This window comes from Macaca mulatta, chromosome 7 (assembly GCF_049350105.2).
Source record: "Macaca mulatta isolate MMU2019108-1 chromosome 7, T2T-MMU8v2.0, whole genome shotgun sequence".
Classification (NCBI taxonomy): domain Eukaryota; kingdom Metazoa; phylum Chordata; class Mammalia; order Primates; family Cercopithecidae; genus Macaca; species Macaca mulatta.
In genome coordinates, this window is record NC_133412.1 from 147,267,528 (window position 1) to 147,293,322 (window position 25,795).

The 25,795-nt window shown below is 42.1% G+C and overlaps 1 protein-coding gene across 7 annotated transcripts in view; it reads left to right on the forward strand.

Annotated features, from left to right (window-relative positions):
* Positions 1–263: 263 nt before the first annotated feature.
* Positions 264–25,795, forward strand: part of LIN52 (lin-52 DREAM MuvB core complex component) — a 141,785-nt gene continuing 116,253 nt past the window's right edge. For 5 of the 7 annotated variants that reach the window (XM_028851666.2, XM_001093490.5, XM_077941465.1 and 2 more), the window contains exons 1-5: positions 264–301; positions 7,914–7,988; positions 11,313–11,350; positions 13,777–13,843; positions 17,516–17,599. In XM_028851666.2, coding sequence (XP_028707499.2) covers positions 271–301; positions 7,914–7,988; positions 11,313–11,350; positions 13,777–13,843; positions 17,516–17,599 — 295 coding nt within the window. In that variant the 5' untranslated portion in view covers positions 264–270. Of the gene's footprint in view, positions 302–7,913; positions 7,989–11,312; positions 11,351–13,776; positions 13,844–17,515; positions 17,600–19,439; positions 19,667–25,795 lie in introns of those variants that run through there. The other 2 variants (XM_077941467.1, XM_077941468.1) reach the window with 2 other exon arrangements.

The following is a 25,795-nucleotide window of genomic DNA, read 5'->3' on the forward strand; positions in this document are numbered from 1 at the left end:
CCTAACCTGGAACTCCGATTGGCCAAGGACGCAACCGAGGCCCCACCCCTTCACTGAGCAAAGTAAATAAGACCCTCCAAGAATTTTGCTGTCGCTCCACCTCAACAACTGCATAAGGGGCGTGGCTATGATGAGGGGAGGGGCTGGGCGAAGATTGCCCTATGAGGCGAGGGAATGAGACGTGGCTGCGAGTTGGGGATAGGGTTTCTCTTTGGGGGCGTGGCTTATGGATCCTCGTTTTCCCGCCGACGGTTGGCCACGTCACGTGACATGGGTTGGAAGATGGCGTCTCCCACAGACGGTAAGAGCCGGCTTAGGGATGTTTGCCTGCAGCCTCCTTCTTTGCTGTATGGGGAACATCCACTCTGTCTCTGCCCCTCGAACATACATTTCTTTCTTGGGCTCTTCTCCTTTCCCTTTTGTTTTTTTTCTTGCGATCCATCGCCGTCTTCAGCTCACCGGTTCTTCGCAGCAGCTTCAGAGGTGCCCAGTTTCCCTGCTCTGTACCAGGCGTGTGGAGGAGGGCACTAGGGAGGGACTCATTCTGGGTAAAAGGACAGGGGTCGCCCTGGCCCTTCCTTATCTCTATTTGGGCGAGGCTGAGGGTAGAGGAGGAGATGTTACTGGAGGACGTGCCTTACTGTAGTTTTCTCCTTGGGGTATCCCATTGAAAGGATCAGTTCTCTTCTGATTGAGCGCACAGATGGAACGATTCTCAAACCCTCGCAGGGGCTGCTGGCTGACCCCATCTCGATAGTGAACCGCAAGAGAAACATGATCTCTCTCCTGTCTCCTCAGTTTGGGACCATTGCCGTGGCAGCAAGAGAAGCGGGGGACGTTCTCGGCCCCTCGCCGAGAGAGTCGCGAGGAGAATGAGTATTGAGCTTTTAAGTGTTGTCTTGCACAGGTCGCAACCGCTCTTTCATCTGCTTTACGTGTTGTTTCTTAAGGCTGAGTGAATGAACGATTTCTGTTTATATGTTGTGTAAAATGCAAGTCATCTCAAGTAACAAGTTGTTTTGGTATACTCCCATGCTTTTGCTTTTGGTTCTGCTTTAGAGAGGGTCTTGCAGTCATTTTTAAACTCATTTTTAGTTCTACCATCCGCATCCCAACTATATATCGATTTTATTGATATATAGGTTTCCCTCCCTTAGACAAACAGATTTTGTATTTGGAAGGAATCTTGGAAGTTCATTGCAGGAATGAAGAAATTGAAGCCAAGGTGAGCTGTATTGAGTACCTACTACATGAAAGGCATAATGCTAGGTGCTTTGGGAGACCAAAAGATGACTCAAACATACACACTTTTTTTTTTTTTTTTTCCAGTTTCAGTTCTCTTTTTAGATGTCACCTCCCAAAGAGTCTTTCTTAGAACACAGTATCTGGAGTTGCCCTTCCCCACCATTATTCATTGCCTCAGTATCTTCCTTGTCAGCATAGTTACTATGTTAACTTTGCCCCTTGTACGCTAGATTATAAATTACAAGTTTGTCTTGTTCATAGCTGGATTCCAGGTTTAGCACAGTGCCTGACGAACAGTAGGTCTTTAATTAACATGTATTGAAAGATTGATTAGATATGTGCAGAAATAATATATTACTTGATCTTAAGTTTTACGTTTAACCGAGTCTTAAATTTTGTGAGCACAGGTACATACTGTGTTAGAAATTATGGCCGGGCGTGGTGGTTCACACTTCTAATCCCAGCACTTTGGGAGGCTGAGGCAGGCAGATTGCCTGAGCTCAGGAGTTGAAGACGAGCCTAGACAACATGGTGAAACCCCATCTCTACAAAAAAATACAAAAATTATCTGGGTGTGGTGCCGTGCACCTGTAGTCCCAGCTACTTGGGGGGCTAAGGCAAGAGAATCACTTGAGCCTGGGGGTGGAGGCTGCAGTGAACCATGTTCATGTCACTGCACTCCAGTCTGGGTGACAAAGCGAGACCCCGTCTCAAAAAAAAAAGAAGGAAAAACAAGAAATTTGGATGTTTGGAGTCAAAAGAGATTCTCCTTCCTGGGTGCTCTCTTGCAAAAATGTCCTTCTCTCGCCAGAAAGAAAGGCATTTAAAAAGGGAATAGGGAGTTATTGTTAATGGGTACCAAATTTCAGTTTGGGAAGGTGAAAGTGTTCTGGAAATGAATGTGATGATTGCACAATTAATGTACTTAATACCACTGAACTCTATACTTAAAAGTTATTAAAATGGTAAAATTTATGTATATTTCACCACAATTTTTTTAAAAAGCCAAGTGATAGAAATAGAGGTAATTGTTATTAAATTTTTTAGTTTATTTTAAAATTGTTTTTACAAATTTTGGGGATTTTAGAGATGTGTTCCTTGAGTTTGGTTTTTTTTTTTCCTTGTCTTCTCTCAATTTAGTTTCCTTTCTTTGGCCAGGAAGAGTATTAAAAATGTTAAATTTTTTTCCTTTGGTCTTCTAGCCATCCCTATGGTCACTTTATTTGCACTCTTGATTTTTAAAAGTCTTCATTCTCATCTCTTACAAAGTTTTACTCCTCTCCACCTAATGTTTTCTTTTAATCTGAAAAAATCAAGTCAAGCACTTTGAACTTAAATTCAACGTCTCAGTAAGTATCTCATTCCAAAATATTCCATGGCCTAGCTCTCTCACTTCTATTTTTAGTGTTCCACCTGTCACTGTCTTTAAAATTTAATTCAGATAACATTGACTTGAAAATGTTTGTCATTTACTCTTTTGTCTTTTTCGTGATAAATTTGCTGGAGCTTCTTTGAAAAGGAGAAAACTGAAATTCAAATACAGCCATCTAATTACTTAATTTATGAGAGTAAGACTCACAGCAGAGTCTGAGTTCTATCCCAGACTGTGGGATAAGGTCACCCATGTAGGTTATTAGATTGTACCCCCAATAATTTTTTTTAAAATTTTCTTTTAGAGACAGGGTCTCTCTCACTCTATTGCCCATGCTGAAATGCAGTGGTATGATTATAGCTCACTGCACCCTCAAAGGCTCAAGCTATCCTCCCGTCTCAACCTCCCAAGTAGCTGGTACTATAGGCTCACACCACCATGCCCAGCTAATTTATTGTTATTATTATTTATTTTGTTTTGAGACGGAGTCTCACTCTGTCACCCAGGCTGGAGTGCCATGGCACGATCTCGGGTCACTGCAATCCCTGCCTCCTGGGTTCAAGTAATTCTCATGCCTCAGCCTCTCCAGTAGCTGGGATAACAGGCACACACCACCACACCTGGCTAATTTTTGTATTTTTAGTAGAGACAGGGTTTCACCATATTGCCCAGGCTGGTCTCAAACTCTTGACCTCAGGTGATCCACTCACCTCAGCCTCCCAAAGTGCTAAGATTACAGACGTGAGCCACCGTGCCCTGCCTTATTATTTTTTGTAGAGATAAAGTCTCACTATGTTGCCCAGGCTGGTCTCAAACTCCTGGGCTCAGACAGTCTTCCTGCCTCAGCTTCCCAAAGCACTGGGATTCCAGACACGAGCCACCGCACCTGGCCCAATAACTTTATTTTTGTTATGGTTGAACATTCCTCAGAAATTGGTAACAAAGAGAAGCTAATTTTTAATGCTTTAGTTAAGGCAGTGTATTGGTTGAGTTCTTTACAATTAAAATGCCATTGGAAATTCCTTTGGGATATTTGGCAAAACAAATTCAGTTTAGAGAAAAGTACATGTTGAAAAATTTTGTACATATGTGTATTTTCTGGGGAGTGAGTTCATTTTTTTTCCCAGATTTCCAAAGATGTGGCTTACCCAGAAAATGTTAAGAACCGCTGTTTATAGCATTAAATGAACTAGTTATGCAACTGGTTAGCATACTGAGCATACAATAAAAACTCAACGAATGTTAATATTGAGTACTACTCTGTGCAAGGGAAGAGTGGAAGAGAAATGATGTCAAAGAATTAGGCAGAGGCTGAGTAAGATTTTATAGAGTATGGTAGATACACATTCACAGATTTAACTGGGAGGAACTTTAAGCTGCAGAGTGACACGAACTGATTGACATTTTAAAAAATCATTTCTGGCCTCTTTATAGAGAATAGATTTGGGGACGTGAAGGGGAAAGGGTAAGAATGGGAGCAGAGAGATCTGTTAAGAGGCTGTTGAAGTAGTCCAAGAGGGAAGTGGTGGTTCCTCGGGTTATTCGATTTCAGGATGTATTTTGAAGGTAGAAATGACTAGATTTACTCATGGATTGGTTATGGAAGGGTGAAGGAAAAGAATGCATGAAGGATGACATCTGGGTTTTCGATTTGAGAAGTAGGGTTTATGGTAGTGCTATTTCTTGAGATGGGAGAAGATTGGGGGAATATGGTTTTGAAGATAATTAGGTTTAAGTGGGAATTTTTTTTTTTTTTTTTTTTTGAGACAAGGTGTGGCTCTTATACCCAGGCTGGAGTGCAGTGGTGTGATCTTAGCTCACTGCAGCCACCACCTCTGGGCTCAAGCCATCCTGCCACCTCAGCCTCCCAAGTAGCTGGGACTACAGGCTGACACCACCACACCTGGCTAATTTTTTGCTTTTTGTAGAGATGGGGTTTCGCCATGTTGGCCAGGCTGGTCTCAAACTCAAGCAATCCACCCATCTCGCCTCCCAAAGTGCTGGGATTACAGGCGTGCACCACTGCATCTGACCTTAAGCGGTTTTTTCATATGTAAATAGAGAGGGATTCAAATAACCACTTGGACATAAACCTTTGTAGTTCTTTAGAAAGGTTGGCAATGGAAATGTAAATATGGAATCATTGGCATACAGATGAAGATAAAGTCCTCATGTTGAAACAGGAGAGTTCCCTAACCCCAGGATATGCGACAGGGGTGTGGCTTGTCTTTGTGCACTCAAACCTTTTACGGGAGGGGGAGCATGCAGATGGGCGGGTGTAGGAGTCAGGGCGAGCACTTTTGGGCTCCAGCCCCATGGTAGCATCTAGGGGTGGGTTCCTGTGACTCCCAAAGCCCAAATGGGCATGTATAACAGTGCACTCTTTTTTTGTTGTTGTTTTTTTGAGATAGGGTCTCGCTCTGTTGCCCAGGCTAGAGTGCAGTGGCATGATCTTGGCTCACTGCAACCTCCACCTCCCAGGTTCAAATGATTCTCCTGCCTCAGCCTCCCCAGTAGCTAGCATTACAGGTGTGTGCCCCCACCTGGCCAATTTTTGTATTTTTAGTAGAGACAGCGTTTCACCATGTTGGCCAGGCTGGTCTTGAACTCCTGACCTCAAGTGATCCACCCGCCGCGGCCTCCCAAAGTGCTGGGATTACAGGCATGAGCCACCGTGCCCAGCCAGTGCACTCTTTTAGCTTTGCTGTCTGCAGATGCTTAAGTGTTAAGTGACTCAGTGCCCTCTTGGTACCAGGGTCCTTGTCTGGTGTCCAGGAAGAATCAGATTGCACGTGGACTTGAAGGATGGTGAATGTATGAGTTTTATTGGGTGGTGGAGGTGGCTCTCAGCGGGATGGATGGGGAGCTGGAAAGGGGAGGGAGTGGGAAGGTGATCTATCCCTGGAGTTTGGCTATTCAGTGGCTGATCTCATCTCTGACCGTCCCCAACCAAACTTCTCTTGGCATTCAGATGCTCCTTCTCTTCTCTCTGCAGTTCTTCTGCCCTTCTGTTCATCTCCTTGTGGAGCCTGGAGTTTGGGGTTTACATGGGTATAGAATAGTGGGGCATGGTGGGCCAAAAGCCAACTTTTGGGCATGAAAACAGGAAAGCCTGTTCCCATTTCTGGCCGCAGGTTTCCAGACTTGAGGGTGCTGCCTTTGCCGGGGGACCACCCTCTTCTTCTACCCAGTATTTTCCTGTTTTCTGTGTGTTTCAATTTATGCCACTAAAGTGAGGTAGAGAGAGGAGCCAGTGTAGGATGGGGCCTGAGTGAAAAAGGAGAAGGAAAAAGGAGAGTCAGTGAGGTAGGAGAGAAACCAGCATAGTAGTTTTATAGAAGCGGGGTGTGTGGATGCTGCAAAAACATCATGTGAGACAGAACAGGCTGAGTATGGTGGCTCACACCTGTAATCCCAGCACTTTGGGAGGCCAAGGCAGGTGGATCACCTGAGGTCAGGAGTTCGAGACCAGCCTGGCCAACGTGTGAAACCCCATCTCTACTAAAAATACTAAAAATAAAAAATTAGTGGGGCATGGTGGCATGTGCCTGTCATCCCAGCTACTTAGGAGGCTGAGGCAGGAGAATCACTTGAACCTGGGAGGCTAAGGTTGCAGTGAGCCTAGATCACATTATTACACTCTAGACTAGGAGACAAGAGCGAAACTCCGTCTCAAAAAAAAAAAAAAAAAGATGGAATAGAGGAGTGACCTCTGGATTTGGTAACATAGATCATAGATGCCTTGACAATAGCAGTTTCTATGTATGTAGGGACAGAAGCCTGATTGTTGTACATTAAGGAGAGAGAGTGATGTAAGGAAGTAGAGACAGCAGAAAAGACAACATAAGAACTTTTGCAGTGAAGGGGGTATGGAAGAGGTCATGGGGTCAAGAGAAAGGGTTTTTGGTTTTCTTTTCTTTTCTTTTTTTTTTTAAAGCAGCGTCCCACTTTGTCATCCAGGCTGGAGTTCAGTGGGACAAACAGAGCTTACTCACTGCAGCTTCGACCTGCCAGGCTGAAGTCACTCTCCCACCTCAGCCTCCTGAGTAGCTGGGACTGACTACAAGGGTACACCACCACGCCCAGCCAGGTTTCACTGTGTTGCCCAGGCTGCTCTTGAACTCTTGAGCTTGGCCTCCCAAAGTGCTGGGATTATAGGCATGAGGCACCCTGCCTGCCCTGGTGGTTTTTTGTTTTGTTTTGTTTTTTGTTTTTTTTTTTTTGAGATGGAATCTCACTCTGTTGCCTGGGCTGGAGTGCAGTGGTGCGATCTTGGCTCACTGCAACCTCTGCCTCCCGGGTTTAAGCGATTCTCGTCCCTCAGCCTCCCGAGTAGCTGGGATTACAGGTGCCTGCCACTACACCCAGCTAATTTTTTGTATTTTAGTAGAGACAGGGTTTCACCATGTTGGCCAGGCTGGTCTTGAACTCCTGACCTTGTGATTCACGTGTTGGCCTCCCGAAGTGCTGGGATTACAGGTGTGAGCCACCACGTCCGGCTGGGTTTTTTTTTTTTTTTTTTCCTTGATTTGTCGCCCAGGCTGGAGTGCAGTGGCCAGATCTCAGCTCACTGCAAGCTCCGCCTCCCGGGTTTACGCCATTCTCCTGCCTCAGCCTCCCGAGTAGCTGGGACTACAGGCGCCTGCCACCTCGCCCAGCTAGTTTTTTGTAGTTTTTAGTAGAGATGGGGTTTCACTGGGTTAGCCAGGATGGTCTCGATCTCCTGACCTTGTGATCCGCCCGTCTCAGCCTCCCAAAGTGCTGGGTTTATAGGCTTGAGCCACCGCGCCCGGCTTTTTTTTTTTTTTTTTTTTTTTTTTTTTTAAGCACAGATTCTGCAACCCGCTTGATTGCTACTGAGCATGAGGCTAGAGAAGGTAGAAACTGATGGTACATGAGAAAGATGATATTCAAGTGATGTCCTTGACAAAGCAAAAGAAGGTGGCATCTAGAGTGCTATCAGAAGAGTCTGTTTCATGGAAGTAGAAACACTTAATTCATTGTAACTGGAGGAAAGCACAAGAGTATGAATGAAAATGCACGTGGGTTTATTGATACTCATTTTTCTTAACACTCCCAATAAAATATCACTCCCATTCATAGATTGAAAGAGTGAGGTTTGGTAAGGGAGAATGATGTATTTGTATTCTATCACGGACCAGTGGCATCAATAGTTACAGAACTCATATCTCTAGACTTCCAGGTGAGTGTTCCAGTTTATGTCCTTTGAGATTGAAGTGTCATATACATTAATGTGTTTCCTATCTTCTTGGTTCATCTGGATGTTTTGTTCTAGGGACAGATCTGGAAGCATCTTTGCTAAGTTTTGAAAAACTTGACCGTGCCTCACCAGATCTTTGGCCAGAACAATGTAAGTTTTTGCTTTTTTTATATCAGAGTCAATATAGGAGAAACAATGCTCCTTTTTAAACAGATTTTTAAAGAGTTATCATTTACTTATTTGGTAAATTTTTATTTATTTTGAAGCTAGTCAAATTTAGCAGTGGGGGATTGTATACAAACTTTAGTGACGCTAACATTAATAAGTTCTGATAACTGGCTGAGCCTGTTGGCTCATGCCCGTAATCCCAGCACTTTGGGAGGCCGAGTTGGGAGGATTACCTGAGGTCAGGAGTTTGAGACCAGCGTGGCCAACATGGCGAAACCCTGTCTCTACTAAAAAAAAAATAGAAATATTAGCTGGATGTAGTGGCACACGCCTGTAATCTCAGCTACTCAGGAGGTTGAGGCATGAGAATCTTTTGAACCCAAGAGGCGGAGGCTGCAGTGAGCAGAGATCGTGCCACTGCACTTCAGCCTGGGTGACAGAGTGAGACTTTGTCTCAAAAAAAAAAAAAAAGAAGTTCTCATAACCCACTACCATCAGACCAGCCTGAAGAGTTATCATTTAACTTTAATGATTAAAGTTTTATTTTATTTCAAAGAGAAGAGACTGAAGTCCAGTGTTAAGAATAGCTGTTTGGTGTTTTAATTTTTTCAGAACACAGTGCAACTCAGAAAATAAGGAGCCTTTAAGCAATAATAATTGTTTTGTTTGAACCAGAGTCTCTCTCTGTCTCCCAGGGTAGAGTGCAGTGGTGCACTCAGGTCACTGCATCCTCTGCCTCAGGATTCAAGCGATTCTCCTGCCTCAGCCTCCCAGGTAGCTGGGACTACAGGTGCGTGCCACCACGCCCGGCTAATTTTTTGTGTTTTTAGTAGAGACGGGGTTTCACCATGTTGGCCACGTTGGTCTCAAACTCCTGACATCAGATGATCTGCCTGCCTTGACCTCCCAGAGTGCTGGTATTAGAGGCCTGAACCACTGCACCTGGCCCACTCTTACAAAGTTAATCACTTTTAATCGCACAAATCCTTGTAAAAGGTACAACTCCGGCCAGGTGTGGTGGCTCATGCCTGTAATCCAAGCACATTGAGAGGCCGAGGTGGGCGGATTACCTGACATCAGGAGTTTGAGATCAGCCTGGCTAACATGGTGAAACCCAGTTTCTACTAAAAATACAAAAAATTATCTGGGCGTGGTGGCACATGCCTGTAATCCCAGCTGTTTGGGAGACTGAGGCAGGAGAATTGCTTGAACCTGGAAGGTGTAGGTTGCAGTGAGCGGAGGTTGCAGTGAGCTGAGATCACTCCATTGTACTCCAGGTTGAGCAACAAAGAGTGAAGCTCTGTCTCAAAAAAAAAAAAAAAAAAAGGTAGACATCCTTTTGACCTGTTTTATACTTATACAGATAAGGAAATAATAATTTTTAAAGTATATATAAGAGGGATTTTTTTTTTGTTCATAATGATGGAGTTATACATGTGGCCTGCCACTTAACTTACTCCACATATGAACAGTTCCATCTTGGTATGTGTATGTCTACTTCATTTCATTGTATGGATATATTATAGTTTATATATTCACACATTATTTGGAAACTTAAGTTATATCTAGTTTTTGTTGTTGTTGTTGTTGTTTTAATTTGAGCCAGGGTCTCACTGTCACCCAGGCTTTGTGCAGTGGCATGATCACAGCTGACTACAGCCTCAACCTCCTGGGCTCGAGTGATCCTCTCACTTCAGCCTCCTGAGTAGCTGGGACCACAGGCATGCACCACCACAACCAGCTATTTAAAAAAAATTTTTGCAGGGGACAGGGTCTCACCGTGTTGCCCAGACTGGTCTTGGACTCCTGGCCTCAGGCCGTCTTTCCACCTTGGCTTCCCAGAGTGCTAGGATTACAGGTGTGAGACACTGTGCCCAGCCTATATCTAGTTTTTGATTTTACAGATAGTTTATCAGTGAATACTCAGGTATACATATCTTTGTATACATGGAAGAGAATAACTGTATGAGGGCCCCTTTCCTCACATTCTAGCCAGTATTAGATGTTACTCATCTATTACTTTCATTTTGTATTTCCTTTTTGGTGAGATTGAACTTTTTTTTTTTTTTTTTTTTTTTTTGAGACAGAGTCTCGCTCTGTTGCCCAGGTTGGAGTGCAGTGGGGTGATCTCAGCTCACAGCAACTTCTACTTCCCGGGTTCAAGCAATTCTCCTGCCTCAGCCTCACAAGTAGCCGGGACTATAGGTGCATGCTGCCACACCTGGCTAATCTTTTGTATTTTAGTAGAGACGGGGTTTCACTGTGTTGTCCAGACTGGTCTCGAACTCCTGAGCTCAGGCAAAGATCTTATTTTAATTATTTATTTTTTTAGAGACAGAGTCTCATTCTATCACCGAGGCTAAAGTGCAATGTCACAATGATAGCTTACTGCAGCCTCCAACTTCTGAGTTCAAGCCGTCCTCCTGCCTCAGCGTCCTGAGTAGCTAGGACTATAGGTGTGCATTACCATGCCCAACTAACTGTTTTTTTGTGTTTTGTTTTTTGTTTTTTTGGGGGACAGGGTCTTGCTCTGTTGCCCAGGTTGGAGTGCAGTGGTGTGATCATGGCTCACTGCAGCCTCAACTTCCTGGGCTCAAGCCTTCCAAGTAGCTAGGACTGGGGTGCATGTCACTATGCCTGGCTAAGTTTTATATTTTTTGTAGAGATGGGGTTTCACTATATTGCCCAGGCTGGTCTCCAACTCCTGAGCTCGAGTGATTCACCTGCTTCAGCCTCCCTAAGTGCTGGGATTACAGGCATGAGCCACCGCACCCGGCCCAGTTTTTTAATTTTTTGTAGAGTCTGGAGTCTTGCCTTGTTGCCCAGGCTGATCTTCAAGTGATCCTCCTGCCTTGGCTTCCCAGAATACCCAGCCCTGATTTTTATTTTTCTGCCTTTTAATGTGATTCTTTCTGTGAGAAACCTAAAATAAATAAAATTGGATTGACAGAATAGCATCTCTAAAAAGGCAGTTTAAAGTTTCTGGTAAGAGATATTGTATCTTACCACCCTCCCAACCAGCTAACTCCTCGTCCTTCCAAGTTCAGTTGAGGCATTATTTTCCTTGAGAAGCTTTTTATGCCCCCCTGGGTCTGACTTAGCTTCCCATTTTTGGTCTTCCCATAGCCCTGGCATCTTTCTTTGAGATGAATACTGAAACAGTATTATAGTTATTGGTTTATTCTTTCTCTTGTTCTAAACTATAAGAAAACAGACAAAGCTGTTTTCTTATTTTCTTATTATTTGGATCTTCTATGCCTGAGCAATCATACTTATTGAATAAATATTGTTTTGTTTTTCTTTTAGTACCAGGTGTTGCTGAATTTGCAGCTTCCTTCAAAAGTGTAAGTAATATAAGTAATATCCCTTACCTACTGAGGTCGATCCAAAGTTTCGCTCCTGGGTAAAAGCTCAGATCTCTCTTTTTAATTTTATTTTATTTTATTTATGACAAAGTCTCACTTTTCGCCCAGGCTGGAGTGCAGTGGTGCAATCTTGGCTCACTGCTACTTCCACTTACCAGGTTCAAGCAATTCTCCTGCCGCAGCCTTCTAAGTAGCTGGGATTACAGGTGCCCACCACAATGCCTGGCTAATTTTTGTATTTTTAGTAGAGTTGGGGTTTCACCATGTTGGCCAGGCTGGTCTCAAACTCCTGACCTCAAGTGATCCACCCACCTCAGCGTCCCAAAGTGCTGGGATTACAGGTGTGAGCCACCGGGCCTGGCCTTTTAAAATTTTTTGTGGAGATGAGGTCTCACTGTGTTTCCCAGGCTGGTCTTGAACTCCTGGGTTCAAGTGATCCTCCTGCTTCAGCCTCCCATAGCATTAGGATTACAGGTGTGAGCTATTGTACCTGTTATTATTTTTTTTTAATGTGAAAAATGGGAAAAATAACACCTACTTTATAGAGTTGATTTGGAGGTAAATGGCCTGATGCGTGTAAAGTGTTTTGCTTGTCACATAATAGGTACTGAGTACATTTTAATTAAAAAAAGAGAAGGATGCAAAGCTGAAATAATGTTTCTCAACTCTACCTTTTGTGCATGACAGAATCATCAACATGCAGCTATGGAGCTCTTGAAAAATGCACTGTAACAAATGAGCACCAAGAAAAAAAAAATAATAAAAAAAAGAAAAATACATATGAGGAGTCCCTTGCTCTACTTTTTCCACTGGACCCTTCCCTACCCCTCATATTCTAAATCATTATGTCTGGAGTGTGGCCAAGGCATTTATATTTTTAAAAGTTACATAGGTGATTCTCGTGTGCAACTAGCGTTAAACTGCTGACCCAGAGCTATTCTAAGAATGGACTTTCTTTCATGGTTTTTTTTTTTTTTTTCTTTTTTGAGACAGAGTCTCGCTCTGTGGCCGAGGCTGGAGTGCAGTGGCGCGATCTCGGCTCACTGCAAGCTCCGCCTCCTAGGTTCACACCATTCTCCTGCCTCAGCCTCCCGAGTAGTTGGGACTACAGGCGCCCGCCACCTCACCCGGCTAGTTTTTTGTATTTTTTAGTAGAGACGGGTTTCACCGTGTTAGCCAGGATGGTCTCCATCTCCTGACCTCGTGATCCGCCCGTCTCGGCCTCCCAAAGTGCTGGGATTACAGGCTTGAGCCATTGCGCTCTGCCGGTTTTGTTTGTTTGTTTTTGAGACGGAGTCTCACTCTGTTGCCCAGGCTGGAATGCAGTAGCGCGATCTCGACTCACTGCAAGCTCCACCTCCCAGGTTCATGCCATTCTCCTGCCTCAGCCTCCGGAGTAGCTGGGACTACAGGCGCCCGCCACCACACGGGGCTAATTTTTTTTTTTGTATTTTCAGTAGAGACGGGGTTTCGCCGTGCTAGCCAGGATGGTCTGGATCTCCTGACCTCTTGATCCTCCCTCCTTGGCCTCCCAAAGTGCTGGGATTACAGGCGTGAGGCATCGCGCCCGTCCCTTCTTTCATAGTTTTAAGTTCACTTTCATAAATGAAAAATTGTAAAATTCCGAAGTTTTCTAAAACCTACAATAAAATTGTGAAATTCCAAGTCATGACCATTCTAGACTTCTCTTATTTAGAATGAGGATTTTCTCATTCTTGATTCTTCTTTGAATATTCCCCTATGCCAGAGAATGTTACTTACTGATTAGCGTTTCAAACAGTTGAATTGGAGTCTTTCACCAGATCTGAATTTCAAGTAATTTCTTTCATTGCTATACTAACTTGTTCTGCATAAACCAGTAATAGTGGTCATACCTGTTCTTCCACAATAATTTCTCTGAGACTGACTTTAAAGATGAGCCATGTTTTTTACAGTGACTATTTGTAGGCCGTATCTAAACCTGGAGAAATCCAGGTTTTTTAACTTATAATCTGCCAGTATTTTCAAACAACCTGAAGGCTATGTGACAAGCTGCATTTTTTCTTTTTGTTTTTTGAGACAGAGTAATACTCTCACCCAGGCTGGAGTACAGTGGCACGATCTTGGTTCACTGCAACCTCTGCTTCCCACATTCAAGAGGTTCAAGCAATTCTCGTGCCTCAGCCTCCCGAGTAGCTGAGTTTACAGGTGTGTGCCACCACGCCTGGCTAATTTTTTTTGTATTTTTAGTAGAGATGGGGTTTCTGCCTGTTGGCCAGGCGGGTCTCAAACTCCTGACTCCTGACCTCAAGTAATCCGCCCACCTTGGCAGCCACCGCATCTGGCCCAGGCTACATTTCTTATAAAAATAATAGGGTCTCTTCATACTTTCTATGTGTCTGAATGGATATATTATTTTTTGACAGCCTATTACTAGTTCTCCGCCCAAATGGATGGCTGAGATAGAACGTGATGACATCGACATGTTGAAAGGTAAGTGATGCTGGTTACACTTTTAACTGGGTATTTATGTTTTTCCTTAAACCACCTCTCCATTTTTTTTCCGTTTCCTTACAAGTATTTTTGGCTTCAGACTTCTCATTTAAACTTCCTTATTTGTAGTTTTTCATGTCTGTAATGCCCTTCTCTACCTTTTCCATGTGTAGAAATCCTGCCAATTCAAGACTCAGTCTTAGTGAATTCTGCTGCTGCTGCTAAATTCTTCTAATGTGAACTTGATTTTGTATAATACAGTTAACGAATAGCTCTAACATAAATTTTTTGATTTAATTCCCATAAAGGTCCTGTGAGTTGGGTATGATTATATTCAAAGTTCATAAGTTAACCAAGATAGAACGAGTTAAAATTTGGCTGGGCGTGACTCACGCCTGTAATCCCAGCACTTTGGGAGGCTGAGGCGGGCAGATCACCTGAGGTCAGGAGTTTGAGACCAGACTGACCAACATAACAAAACCATGTCTCTACGGCCGGGCGCGGTGGCTCATGCCTGTAATCCCAGCACTTTGGGAGGCCGAGACGGGCGGATCACAAGGTCAGGAGATCGAGACCACGGTGAAACCCCGTCTCTACTAAAAATTACAAAAAATTAGCCGGGCGCGGTTGTGGGCGCCTGTAGTCCCAGCTACTCGGGAGGCTGAGGCAGGAGAATGGCGTGAACCCGGGAGGCGGAGCTTGCAGTGAGCAGAGATCGCGCCACTGCACTCCAGCCTGGGCTGGGCGACAGAGCGAGACTCCGTCTCAAAAAAAAAAACAAAAAAAAACAAAAAAAAAACAAAACCATGTCTCTACTAAAAATACAAAAATCAACCAGACATGGTGGCAAGCTTCTGTAATCCCAGCTACTCTGGAGGCTGAGGCAGGAGAATCACTTGAACCTAGAAGATGGAGGTTGTGGTGAGCAATTGTTCCACTGCACTCCAGCCTGGCTGACAGAGCAAGACTCTATCTCAAAAAAAAAAAAAAAAAAGTTAAAAAATTTTAACTCTGATTTTTTTTTTTTTTCAGATGGAGTCTCGTTCTTGTTGCCCAGGCTGGAGTGCAGTGGTGCGATCTCGGCTCACTGCAGCCTCCACCTCCTGGGTTCAAGCGATTCTCCTGCCTCAGCTTCCTGAGTAGCTGGAACTACAGGCACCCCCTACCACACCCGGCTAATTTTTGTATTTTTGGTAGAGATGGGGTTTCACCATATTGGCCAGGCTGGTCTCAAACTCCTAACCTCCAGTGATCCACCCACCTCAGCCTCCCAGACTGCTGGGATTACAGGTGTGAGCCACCGCGCCCAGCATAAACTGTGCTCTTTTAAGTCTAGTCTCTTTCCAGTATAACACAAGTGCCTTATTTAGAATTTACTGCCATATATTATCAGTACTATTAAATGACAACCTCTTAGTGGGTTAAGACCTATTTTTTATTTTTTTATCCCATCAATTTCTTCTATAAAGAATATTATAAGTAGTGAATATCGTTGTTTGATAAATGATTTGAAACTCAATCACAAAGTGGAAATTTAAATTAAAAAACATTAATTTTCCATGATTTTTGCCCTACTTTATTTATTTTATCATCCTTCTGGTGATAAGATTCATGATGATTGTGAAGTAATAGACTGAAATTAAGGTAAAAACCTGGGATTCTTGAGGTATTTAAACAGCTGAGCATATCAAGAAAGTCTACTTATGCTAGGTGTAGATAATGACTGTGGCATGATAAATGAGATTAAAAAAACACCTTTATTTGGTTTTAGAAGTAATTCATTGTTCTTCATGAAATGCTTAAATGCAGATTCCCTCCTCCTGCCATGGAAAAATTAAGTCTCAAGGGCATCTCAGGTTCATTCTTCTAATGTTTCAAACAGACATTTTTATAATATCTCATCAGCATGTATTTCTTAAGGCAACTCTAAATTTTTAATGAGGGATCATAGCATTATATTCTATGCAAACTGACCTGTGTCTTAAACCTAAAAGGAATTGGGTGCTGTTTAAATAAAAATTCAGGAAAGAAAATGTTTAAATATTGTCTTTGCGTGTGTGTGTGAGTGTGTGTGTGCAGGAGACTGGAGTTTGTTTTTATTACTCAGTCTCCCCAAGAATTTGGGGATCAGAGTTTTTAAGGATAATTTGGTGGGCTGGGGGGACAGTGAGTTGCTAGTGCTGATTGATTGGGCCGGAGACGAAATCACAGGGAGTCAGAACTGTCCTCTTGTGCTGAGTCAGTTCCTGGGTGGGGGCCACAAGATCAGATGAACCAGTTTATTGATCTGGGTGGTACCAACTGATCCATCAAATGCAAGGCCTGCAAAATATCTCAAGCACAGAAACACCCAATAGTGAAACCACCACTGCAGAAGTGTAACTGTGATGGTGAAAGAGATCTGACCTAAGCAACTCCCTTTTGCTCCTAACCTCCAACAGTATGCTGTCTTTTTACTTAGTAAACTTAAAGATTTTTATAGGAATTTGGTTTGAAGGGAAAGTTTAAATTTTTATTTAGTCTTTGTTTTCTAAACTTAGGGAAATGGGGAATAGTAAGTTTTGTTGCCACTTTATTATAAGTCGAAATAATGTGGACTTACAATTAACAGTAGAGACAATATCCATTTTGTCAGATCAGATATGTCTTCAAGTCTTTCTTAATGCTATATCAAAAGACAAGGTTTTACATTTTAATGACGTATTCCAAACGAATGTTATAAATAATGTTTCCTGAAGATGAAACACTTGTTATTTTATTATTTTTTCTTGTTTTATTTGAGAAAGGGTCTCCGTCTGTCACCCAGACTGTAATGCGGTGGTGCCATCATGGCTCACTGCAGCCTTGACCTCCTGGTGATCCTCCCACCCCAGCCTCCTGAGTAGCTGGGACTACAGGCATACACCACCATACCCAGCTAATTTTATTTTATTTTATTTTATTTTGAGACGGAATCTCACTTTGTTGCCTAGGCTGGAGTGCAGTGGTATAATCTCAGCTGTCTGCAGCCTTTGCTTCCTGGGTTAAAGTGATTCTCCTGTTTCAGCCTTCTGAGTAGCTGGGACTACAGGTGCCTGCCACCACACCCAGCTAATCCTTATATTTTTAGTAGAGACAGGGTTTTGCCAGGTTGGCCAGGCTGGTCTCGAACCCCTGACCTCAGGTGATCTGCCTGCCTTGGCCTCCCAAAGTGCCAGGATTACAGGTGTGAGCTACCGTGCCTGGCTGAATTTTTGTATTATTTTTATACAGGTGAGGTATCATGTTGCCCAGGCTGGTCTTGAACTCCTGGGCTCAAGCGATCCTCTTGCCTTAGCCTCCCAAGTAGCTGGGACTGCAGGCATGTGCTACTGTGCCCGGCTAATTCTGTTTTTATGCAAATTCGTTTATTTTTAAGTGGGTAAGCCTATCTGAGGAATTTTGCCGTAGTGGGAAAATTCCCTGATTTGTGTGTGTGTGTGTGTGTGTGTGTGTGTGTGTGTGTGTGTGTGTGTGTGTGTGTGTGTGTGTGTGTGTGTGTGTAAGATTGGGGGAGGAGTTACGGATCCATTTTCTACTTATTCAGTGGTAATTACGCTCGAAAACTTGTATAACAAGAGTTCCCAACCCAAATAAGTTGCTACTAGAGAAGAGTGGAAAGAAATGATGTTGAAATAAATGATTCTGTTTCAGAACTGGGGAGTCTCACCACGGCTAATTTGATGGAGAAGGTACGAGGCCTGCAGAACCTAGCCTATCAGCTGGGGCTGGATGAGTGTGAGTACTCCAATCGCTTTTGTTCAGGGTTACATGCTGTGTATTATCACCGTGAGCTCCAGTTATAATTCAGAAAGTATATTAGGGAAAAGAGGAGCGTTCTGAAGGTAAGAAGTCAATCTAATTCATTGACTTTTTATAGTGGAGTGTGGTGGAATAATTACTGGATTTACTAGGTAACAAATGATTTTTCTTTATACAGTAAAACTATATTGAAATCCCTTCAGGTTATTATCTCATTTTTAAATAGACAAGAGTCTTACTATGTTGCACAGGCTGGTCTTCAACTCCTGGGCTCAAGTGATCCTCCTACCTTAGCCTCTGAAGTAGCTGGGACTACAAGCATGTACCATTGTGCCTGGGTAATTTTAGAATTTTTTTGTAGAGACAGAGTCTCACTATATTGCCCAGGCTGGTCTTGAACTCTTGGGTTTAAGTGATCCTCTTGCCTCAGCCTTCCAAAGTGCTGGGATTATAGGCATGAGCCACTGTGCCCAAATAGCATTTTACTTTACAAATAAATTTAAGGCTGGCCATAGTGGCTCATGCCTGTAATCCCAGCTATTTAGGAGGCTGAGGATGGAGAATCACTTGAAACTGGGAGGCAGAGGTTGCAGTGAGCCAAGATCATGCCACTGCACTCCAGCCTGGGCGACAGAGTGAGACTGTCTGAAAAACAAGAAAATTAATTTAAAATTTCTAATTTTCAACTGATAGTCGTCACTTCCTCAGACCTCTTTATCCTTCCTTTATTTCTATTACTGTCATCAGCAGTTGGCTTTCTTTTACCAGGAAAACATTTTTGAATTGGTTATGGAATCAAGAAATAGAGAACAACAAACTGCTTCAAGATATGGTTGTTAGCTGGTCTGCTAAGTTCACACATTAATACCTAACTCTTCTCTATATACTGGTAATTTCTTTCTTTTTTTTTTTTTTTTTTTTTTGAGACGGAGTCTCGCTCTGTCGCCCAGGCTGGAGTGCAGTGGCCGGATCTCAGCTCACTGCAAGCTCTGCCTCCCGGGTTTATGCCATTCTCCTGCCTCAGCCTCCCGAGTAGCTGGGACTACAGGCGCCTGCCACCTCACCCAGCTAGTTTTTTGTATTTTTTAATAGAGACGGGGTTTCACCGTATTAGCCAGGATGGTCTCGATCTCCTGACCTCATGATCTGCCCGTCTCAGCCTCCCAAAGTGCTGGGATTACAGGCTTGAGCCACCGCACCCGGCCTATTTGTTATGATTAAAGTTTATACCTTGGCAAAATTACTAGTTACCATGTATGTCATGGACCTCCTTGATCTATAATGAAAAGACAAATCTGTGATTAGTAAATTCGTGAATGTGAGACTTTCATAGTTGATTTTGTTCCTTGATTTTGTTTCTGGCTTTGGATAATAAATGCTGTAATGATCGTTATGATCAAGGTTTTATCTCTTTGTGTCAGTGTTTTTCAATGAAGTAAATGTTGTGCTTGTTATATCAAGAACATGCTATATTACCAAATAGATTTGTCAGTAGTATTATCTATAGTTATAGCTGAAATTATGGTCCTTCTAATTAGTTTCTCTTTTTCCGCTTTCCTACTGAGAAAGGTAATGAAGTATTTTTTCCTGCTTTTTATTATTTATACCAAAGTAGAGTGAACGGAATATGACCCATGGCCCAGCTTCAATAATCAACATATAACCAATCTTGTTTTACTTATAACAATTTCCTATAGCTACTTTAAAGCAAATTCCAGGCATTATATTACCCCATTGCTGAGTAACTTTGTATGTGTTTCCAGAAGACAAGGACTCACTTTCTTTTTCTGTCTTGTTTTGTTTTGTTTTGAGACAGTCTTACTCTGTGGCCCAGGCTGGAGTTCAGTGGCACGATCTCGGCTCACGGCAACCTCCATCTCCTGGGTTCAAGTGATTTTCCTCCCTTAGCCTCCTGAGGAGCTGGGACTACAGGGATGCACCACCATGTCTGGCCAATTTTTGTATTTTTAGTAGAGATGGGGTTTCACCATGGTGGCCAGGCTGGTCTCAAACTCCTTACCTCAAATAATATGCCCACCTTGGCCTCCCAAAGTGCTAGGATTACAGGCGTGAACCACCACACCTGGTCTATTGTTTTTTTTTCCTTTCTCTTCAGGAACACTGGCACAAAATGTGAGAATTTTTTTTTTTTTTTTTTGAGATGGAGTTTTGCTCTTGTTGCCCAGGCTGGAGTGCAATAGCACGATCTTGGTTCACCACAACCTCCGCCTCCCAGGTTCAAGCGATTCTCCTGCCTCAGCCTCCGGAGTAGCTAGCATTACAGGCATGTGCCACCACTCCCAGCTAATTTTGTATTTTTAGTAGAGATGGGGTTTCTCCATGTTGGTCAGGCTGGTCTTGAACTCCTGACCTCAGGTGATTGGCCCAACTCCGCCTCCCAAAGTGCTGGGATTATAGGCGTGAGCCACCGTGCCTGGCCATTTTGTTTTTTGTTTTTTTTGTTTGTTTTTTAAGAGACTGGGTTTTTCTATGTTGCCTAGGTAGGACTTGAGTTCCTGGGCTCAAGCAATCATCCCACCTCAGCCTTCTGAGTAGCTGAGACTACAGGCACATACCACTGTGCCTGGCTTTTTTTTTTTTTTTTTTTTTTTTTTTTGAGACAGAGTCTCGCTCTGTCGCCAGGTTGGAGGTTGGAGTGCAGTGGCGCAATCTTGGCTCACTGCAACCTCCGCCTCCTGGGTTCAAGCGATTCTCCTGCCTCAGCCTCCCAAGTAGCTGAGATTACAGGCGCACACCACCATGCCTGGCTAATTTATTTTAGTAGAGACGGGGTTTCACCATGTTGGCCAGGATGGTCTCAATCTCCTGACCTGATGATCCACCTGCCATGGCCTCCCAAAGTGCCAGGATTACAGGAGTGAGCCACTGCGCCTGGCTGGCTACTGTTACTTTTTAAAAATATAACAGTAGTTTCATTATTATGCCTAAAATTTTTTTTACAAACCTGTTAAATATCATCAAATAGCCAGTCAGGGTTTAGATTTCTCTAGTTGACTCATAAATGTCTTTATACAGTTCATTTGTTGGAGTCCGGGTCTAAATAAGGTTCATATGCTGTATTTCATATGTCTCTGAAATCTTTTTTAGCCTGTCATACTTACACCTGCATTTTATTTCCCCTTGTCGTTTGTTAAACCTAGTCATTTGTTCTATAGGTTTTTCAAAATCTGGGTTTTGTTGATTACATTCCTGTGGTGGAGCTTAACGTGTTCACCTATCCCTTTTTTATCTGCTGATTGTTAGATCTAGAAGCTTGCACAGATACAGGCTTGATTTTTTTTTTTTTTTTTTAATTTTGTGAAGAATATTTCACAGTTGGTGTTAGATACATTATGTGTGCTGGTCTTTCTTTTTGTGATATTAAGATTAATAGTTGATGGTTTCTAGATCTAACTATCAGGAAATAAAAAGGGATAGGTGAACATGTTAAGCTCTACCATAGGAATGTAATCAATAAAACCCAGAATTTGAAAAATCTACAGAACAAATGACTAGGTTTAACAAATGATGGGGAAATAAAATGCAGGTGGAACTATGACAATCAGATGTATTCATTGTAATATTCTTTATCAGTCTTATACCTAGAGTAGCAGGCTTTGATCACAGTCTAGATTTGCTGTTTTATTATAGGTTGCAAGGTAGTAATATTCTGTCATTTCTCTTATTGACTAGAATTTTTCTAAAAAGACTTTATCTTATCAACTATTTGGTTACTTTGAAAGCTGCTCCTACTGGCATGATGGGATAAATGATTCTTGTTCTTTCTTTATTAGTTTTCAGAATAATGAGTTTGTTCCCTAAGCATCAGTAAAGTTTATTTTAATGGCTTTCAACGGAATCAAAAACTTGGTGTGGCATTGTTACTTTTTAAAATCCACACAGTTAAAGCCATTATTATTGCTAACTGTTTATATTTCTAAAAACTTAAGGCTTTGGAGGTGGGGGTTTGAAGCCATTTAATTCAGCCACCTTCAGCACTAAACCAAAACTGTACAAGAGAAATGCTTGTTTCTGCCAAATGAGTCCCATGAGCACAGCTGAGATTTTTCAGAATTATCTTCTAGTTCAAAATTTGGTGTTGTTTCAATTTCCGTAGCAGTGCTTTGCAACTGATTGCCATTTTCCTTGGCCATCGTGAATTTAGCTGACATGAAATAGTTTTAAAATTTAGAATTAGAAACAATTACATTGATGTGTATTGAACTTCTTACATACAGTCTCTCTTTGTTTTGTTGTGTGCAGTGTATTTGCATAAAAACAAGATTTTTTTTGTCCTTACAGATTATTCATCTACTCTAGGGGTTGGCTTTTACTTGACACCCTAATCTGGTGTTTCGATGTCTAAATCCTCTTTCCTGCATTAATTGAGAGGATGACATGGATGAAAAATAAGCAGTAGGAACTGATGAATCCCCAAGGACCAGTGATCCTGTTTTTATGCAAATATCTGCACTGATAAAGATGATGGAAAGAAAAAAAATGCAAAAAATATTTGTCCTCAAAACATGATTGTTTGTCACTTCCCAAGAGCATTGTTAAATGTTAGTATAGAAATTATATGAACCTTCTAGGGCTGATAGTAACTAGGTTGTGTCTTTTGGAAGATGAATGCTACCCTTTGAATTGGTACATGATTATGCCTCAGATAACCCTTTTGGTGTACAAATTTTGGAATGCAGTAGCTTTTCTTATAGGCATTTATAGTAGAGGCCTCTTGGCTTGATTTGGGCAGTTAATTTATATGAAATTCCCTTGAAATATACAGAAATATTTTAAAAAGTAAAACTCTGCCTTAGCATATAAAGAATTCCATTTCTATTATTTCCATCTGAGCTCAGAGTCCTCCGTCTTTTACTGGAACTATGTTATAGTCACCTTCTAGCTGGTCCCTCTGCCTCTCAACTACCCCAGTCCAGTCTATCTTGTTACTGCTGCCACATTGTTTTTGTTTTTTTTTTTTTTGAGACAAGGTCTCACTCTCATCCAGGCTGGAGTGCCATGGCATTATCATGGCTCACTGTAGCCTCGAACTCCTGGGCTCAAGGGATCCTCCCACCTCAGCCTCCCAAGTAGCTGGGACTGCAGGTGCAGTGCCACCATATCCGGCTAATTTTTTTGATATTTTGTAGAGACGAGGTCTCACTATGTTGCCCAGAGTGGTCTTGAACTCCTGGACTCAACCAGTCCTCCCTCCTTGGCCTCCCAAAGTGCTGAAATTATAGACATGAACCACTATGCCTACCCTGGCCTGGTTTGTTTATTTATTTATTTATTTATTTATTTATTTATTTATTTATTTATTTTGAGGCAGTGCCTTGCTTTGTCTCCCAGGCTGGAATGCAGTAGTGCAGTCTTGGCTCACTGCAGCCTCTACCTCCCAGGCTCAAGTGATTCTTATGCTTCAGCCATCCAGGTAGCTGAGATTACAGGTATGTACCACCATGCCCAGCTTTTTAAAAATATTTTTAGTAGAGATGGGATTTTGCTGTGTTGGCCAGGCTGGTCTCAAACTCCTGTCCTCAAATGATTTGCCCGCCTGACCTCCCGAAGTGCTGGGATTACAGGTGTGAGCCACCACACCAGGCCCCGGCCTGATTTTTTGAAGTACATTTTCTTCTCTTTGTCTTTTGCTTGTAAATCGTTACCCAGAGGATAAAATTTAGGCCCCTTGTGTGGCATTCAAAATCCTTTGCACTCTGGCCCTCACCAGATTACTCTAGCCTTCTTACATCTCCCCTACCAAAACACATGCACTGTCTCTGTCTGAAGCTTCTGGAAATTGCTCTTTTTCTGGGTAGTTGGTGTTTTAGTGATGAGATGCAATATTTGAAGGTCTTATAATGTCTGGAATGTCTTCTCTTATGACAGTGGATGGTCAACAGCACAGAATAAATACAGTGTGAAACTTGATGATGGCTTGGTTTATCTTCTACTTGAACCCTACTCTATCATTGTTACATGTGTATGATCCTGATTTAGACCTGTTAAATTTCAACACTACATTGCTTCCTTTATTCCTAAGATTCATTATCATGAATGCTATTGAATACTAGTTCTCAGCAGTTTTTAACCTCACTCTTTCTGGAATACTTCCCATCTTCTTAGTTCTACTCATGCTATTCCTTTTTTTCAGTAAGCTGTCCTTCTTCTATCAGCCTTCCCTTTTCATCCTTGATTTAGAAAGTGAACGTTCTCTGTGGCCTCTCAAATAGCCCCTAGAGCAGTTTGTTTGTTTGATTTTTAAGGTGCTTTTACCATTCTTCTTGGAGATTTTTGGTACATGTCTCAGTCCTTGGATTGATTATAACTTTTTAAGATAAGAATCGTATTTTTACTTTTTCAGCCCATAGATTTTTTCCCCATCTCTGAAAACCACAAACCAGTTAGTAGTCATGCACATGACCTACTTACTAGCTATCTTTGAAATATGTTTAAATAAAATGTGAAAACTGGGAAAGCAGAGGATCGTATCATTTGAAACTAGGGACCCTGATGCATTTGGTTTTTTTCTCTTTTTTTTTTTTTGTAACAGCTTTATTGAGATGTAATTCACATAGTCTATAATTCACCCATTTATAGTGTGCAATTCAGCGATTTTTGTATATTCAGAATTTTGCAGTCACCACGACAACCAATTTTACAACATTTTCATCACCTGAAAAACCTTGTACCCATTAGCAGTCACTCCCTATTACTTCCCAAACTCCCCACACCTAGGCTGTTACTTACTGGTTTCATGTTTCTCTGGATTTGCCTCATCTGGACATTTCATGTAAATGAAATCATATAATATGTGGTTTCTTGTGACTGGATTCTTTCTGTTAAGATGTTTTCAGTGTTCAATTATGTTATAACATGTATCAGTGCTTTATTTCTTTTCATGACTGAATAATATTCCATTGTATAGCTACTCCACATCGTATTTATCTACCTGGTGATGGGCATTTGAGTTGTTTTCACTACTTGGCTACTATAAATAATGCTGCTGTGAACATTCAGGTTCAACCAAAACACACAATTTTTTTGGTAAACGTGTTTTCATTTTCTTAGGTTTATAGCTAGAGGTAGCATTTCTGGGTCATGTGGTAACTCTATATCTGATCTATTGAAGAATTGTCAGACTGTTTTCCAAACTAGCTGAACCACTTTGCATTCCCACAAGCAGTGTATAAGTGGTCCAGTTTTCTCACACCCTTGCCAATACTTGTTATTTGTATTTTTTTCTTTTAATTATTTTCATGTCCCTCATAGAGAGTGTGAAGTAGTGTCTCATTGTGGTTTGGATTTGCATTTGTCTAGTAATAATGGTGTTGAGCATGTTTTCATGTGCTTATTATATATCTTCTTTGGAGAACTATCAATTCAGATCCTTTGCTTATTTGTAAATTGTATTGTTTGTGTTTTTATTATTGAATTGTAAGACTTCATTATATATTCTAGAAACAAGTCACTTATCAGATAGATGATTTGCAAAAGTTTTCTCTCATTCTATAGGTTGTCTTTTTACTTTCTTAATGGTGTCCTTTGAATCACAAAGCTTTAAATTTTGATGAAATCCAATGTATCTATTTTGTTGTTGCTTGTGTTTTAGTGTCCTGCCTGAGAAACCATTGCCTAATGCAGGGTCTCAAAAATTTATGCCTGTGTTTTCTTTTAAAAGTTTTATAGTTTTATCTTTTAGACTAATTTAGGTCTTTGATTCGTTTTAAGTTAATTTTTATATTTGGTGTGAGATAGGGATCTAAATTCATTCTTTCGCATGTGGAGATCCAGTTTTCTTAGCATAATTCAGAAGCATCATTGAAAAGACTATCCTTGGCTGGGCGCGGTGGCTCAAGCCTGTAATCCCAGCACTTTGGGAGGCCGAGACGGGCGGATCACGAGGTCAGGAGATCGAGACCATCCTGGCTAACACAGTGAAACCCCGTCTCTACTAAAAAAATACAAAATAAAAAAAAACTAGCCGGGCGTGGTGGCGGGCGCCTGTAGTCCCAACTACTCGGGAGGCTGAGGCAGGAGAATGGCGTGAACCCGGGAGGCGGAGCTTGCAGTGAGCTGAGATCCGGCCACTGCACTGCAGCCTGGGCGGCAGAGCGAGACTCCGTCTCAAAAAAAAAAAAAAAAAAAAAAAAAAAAAGAAAAGACTATCCT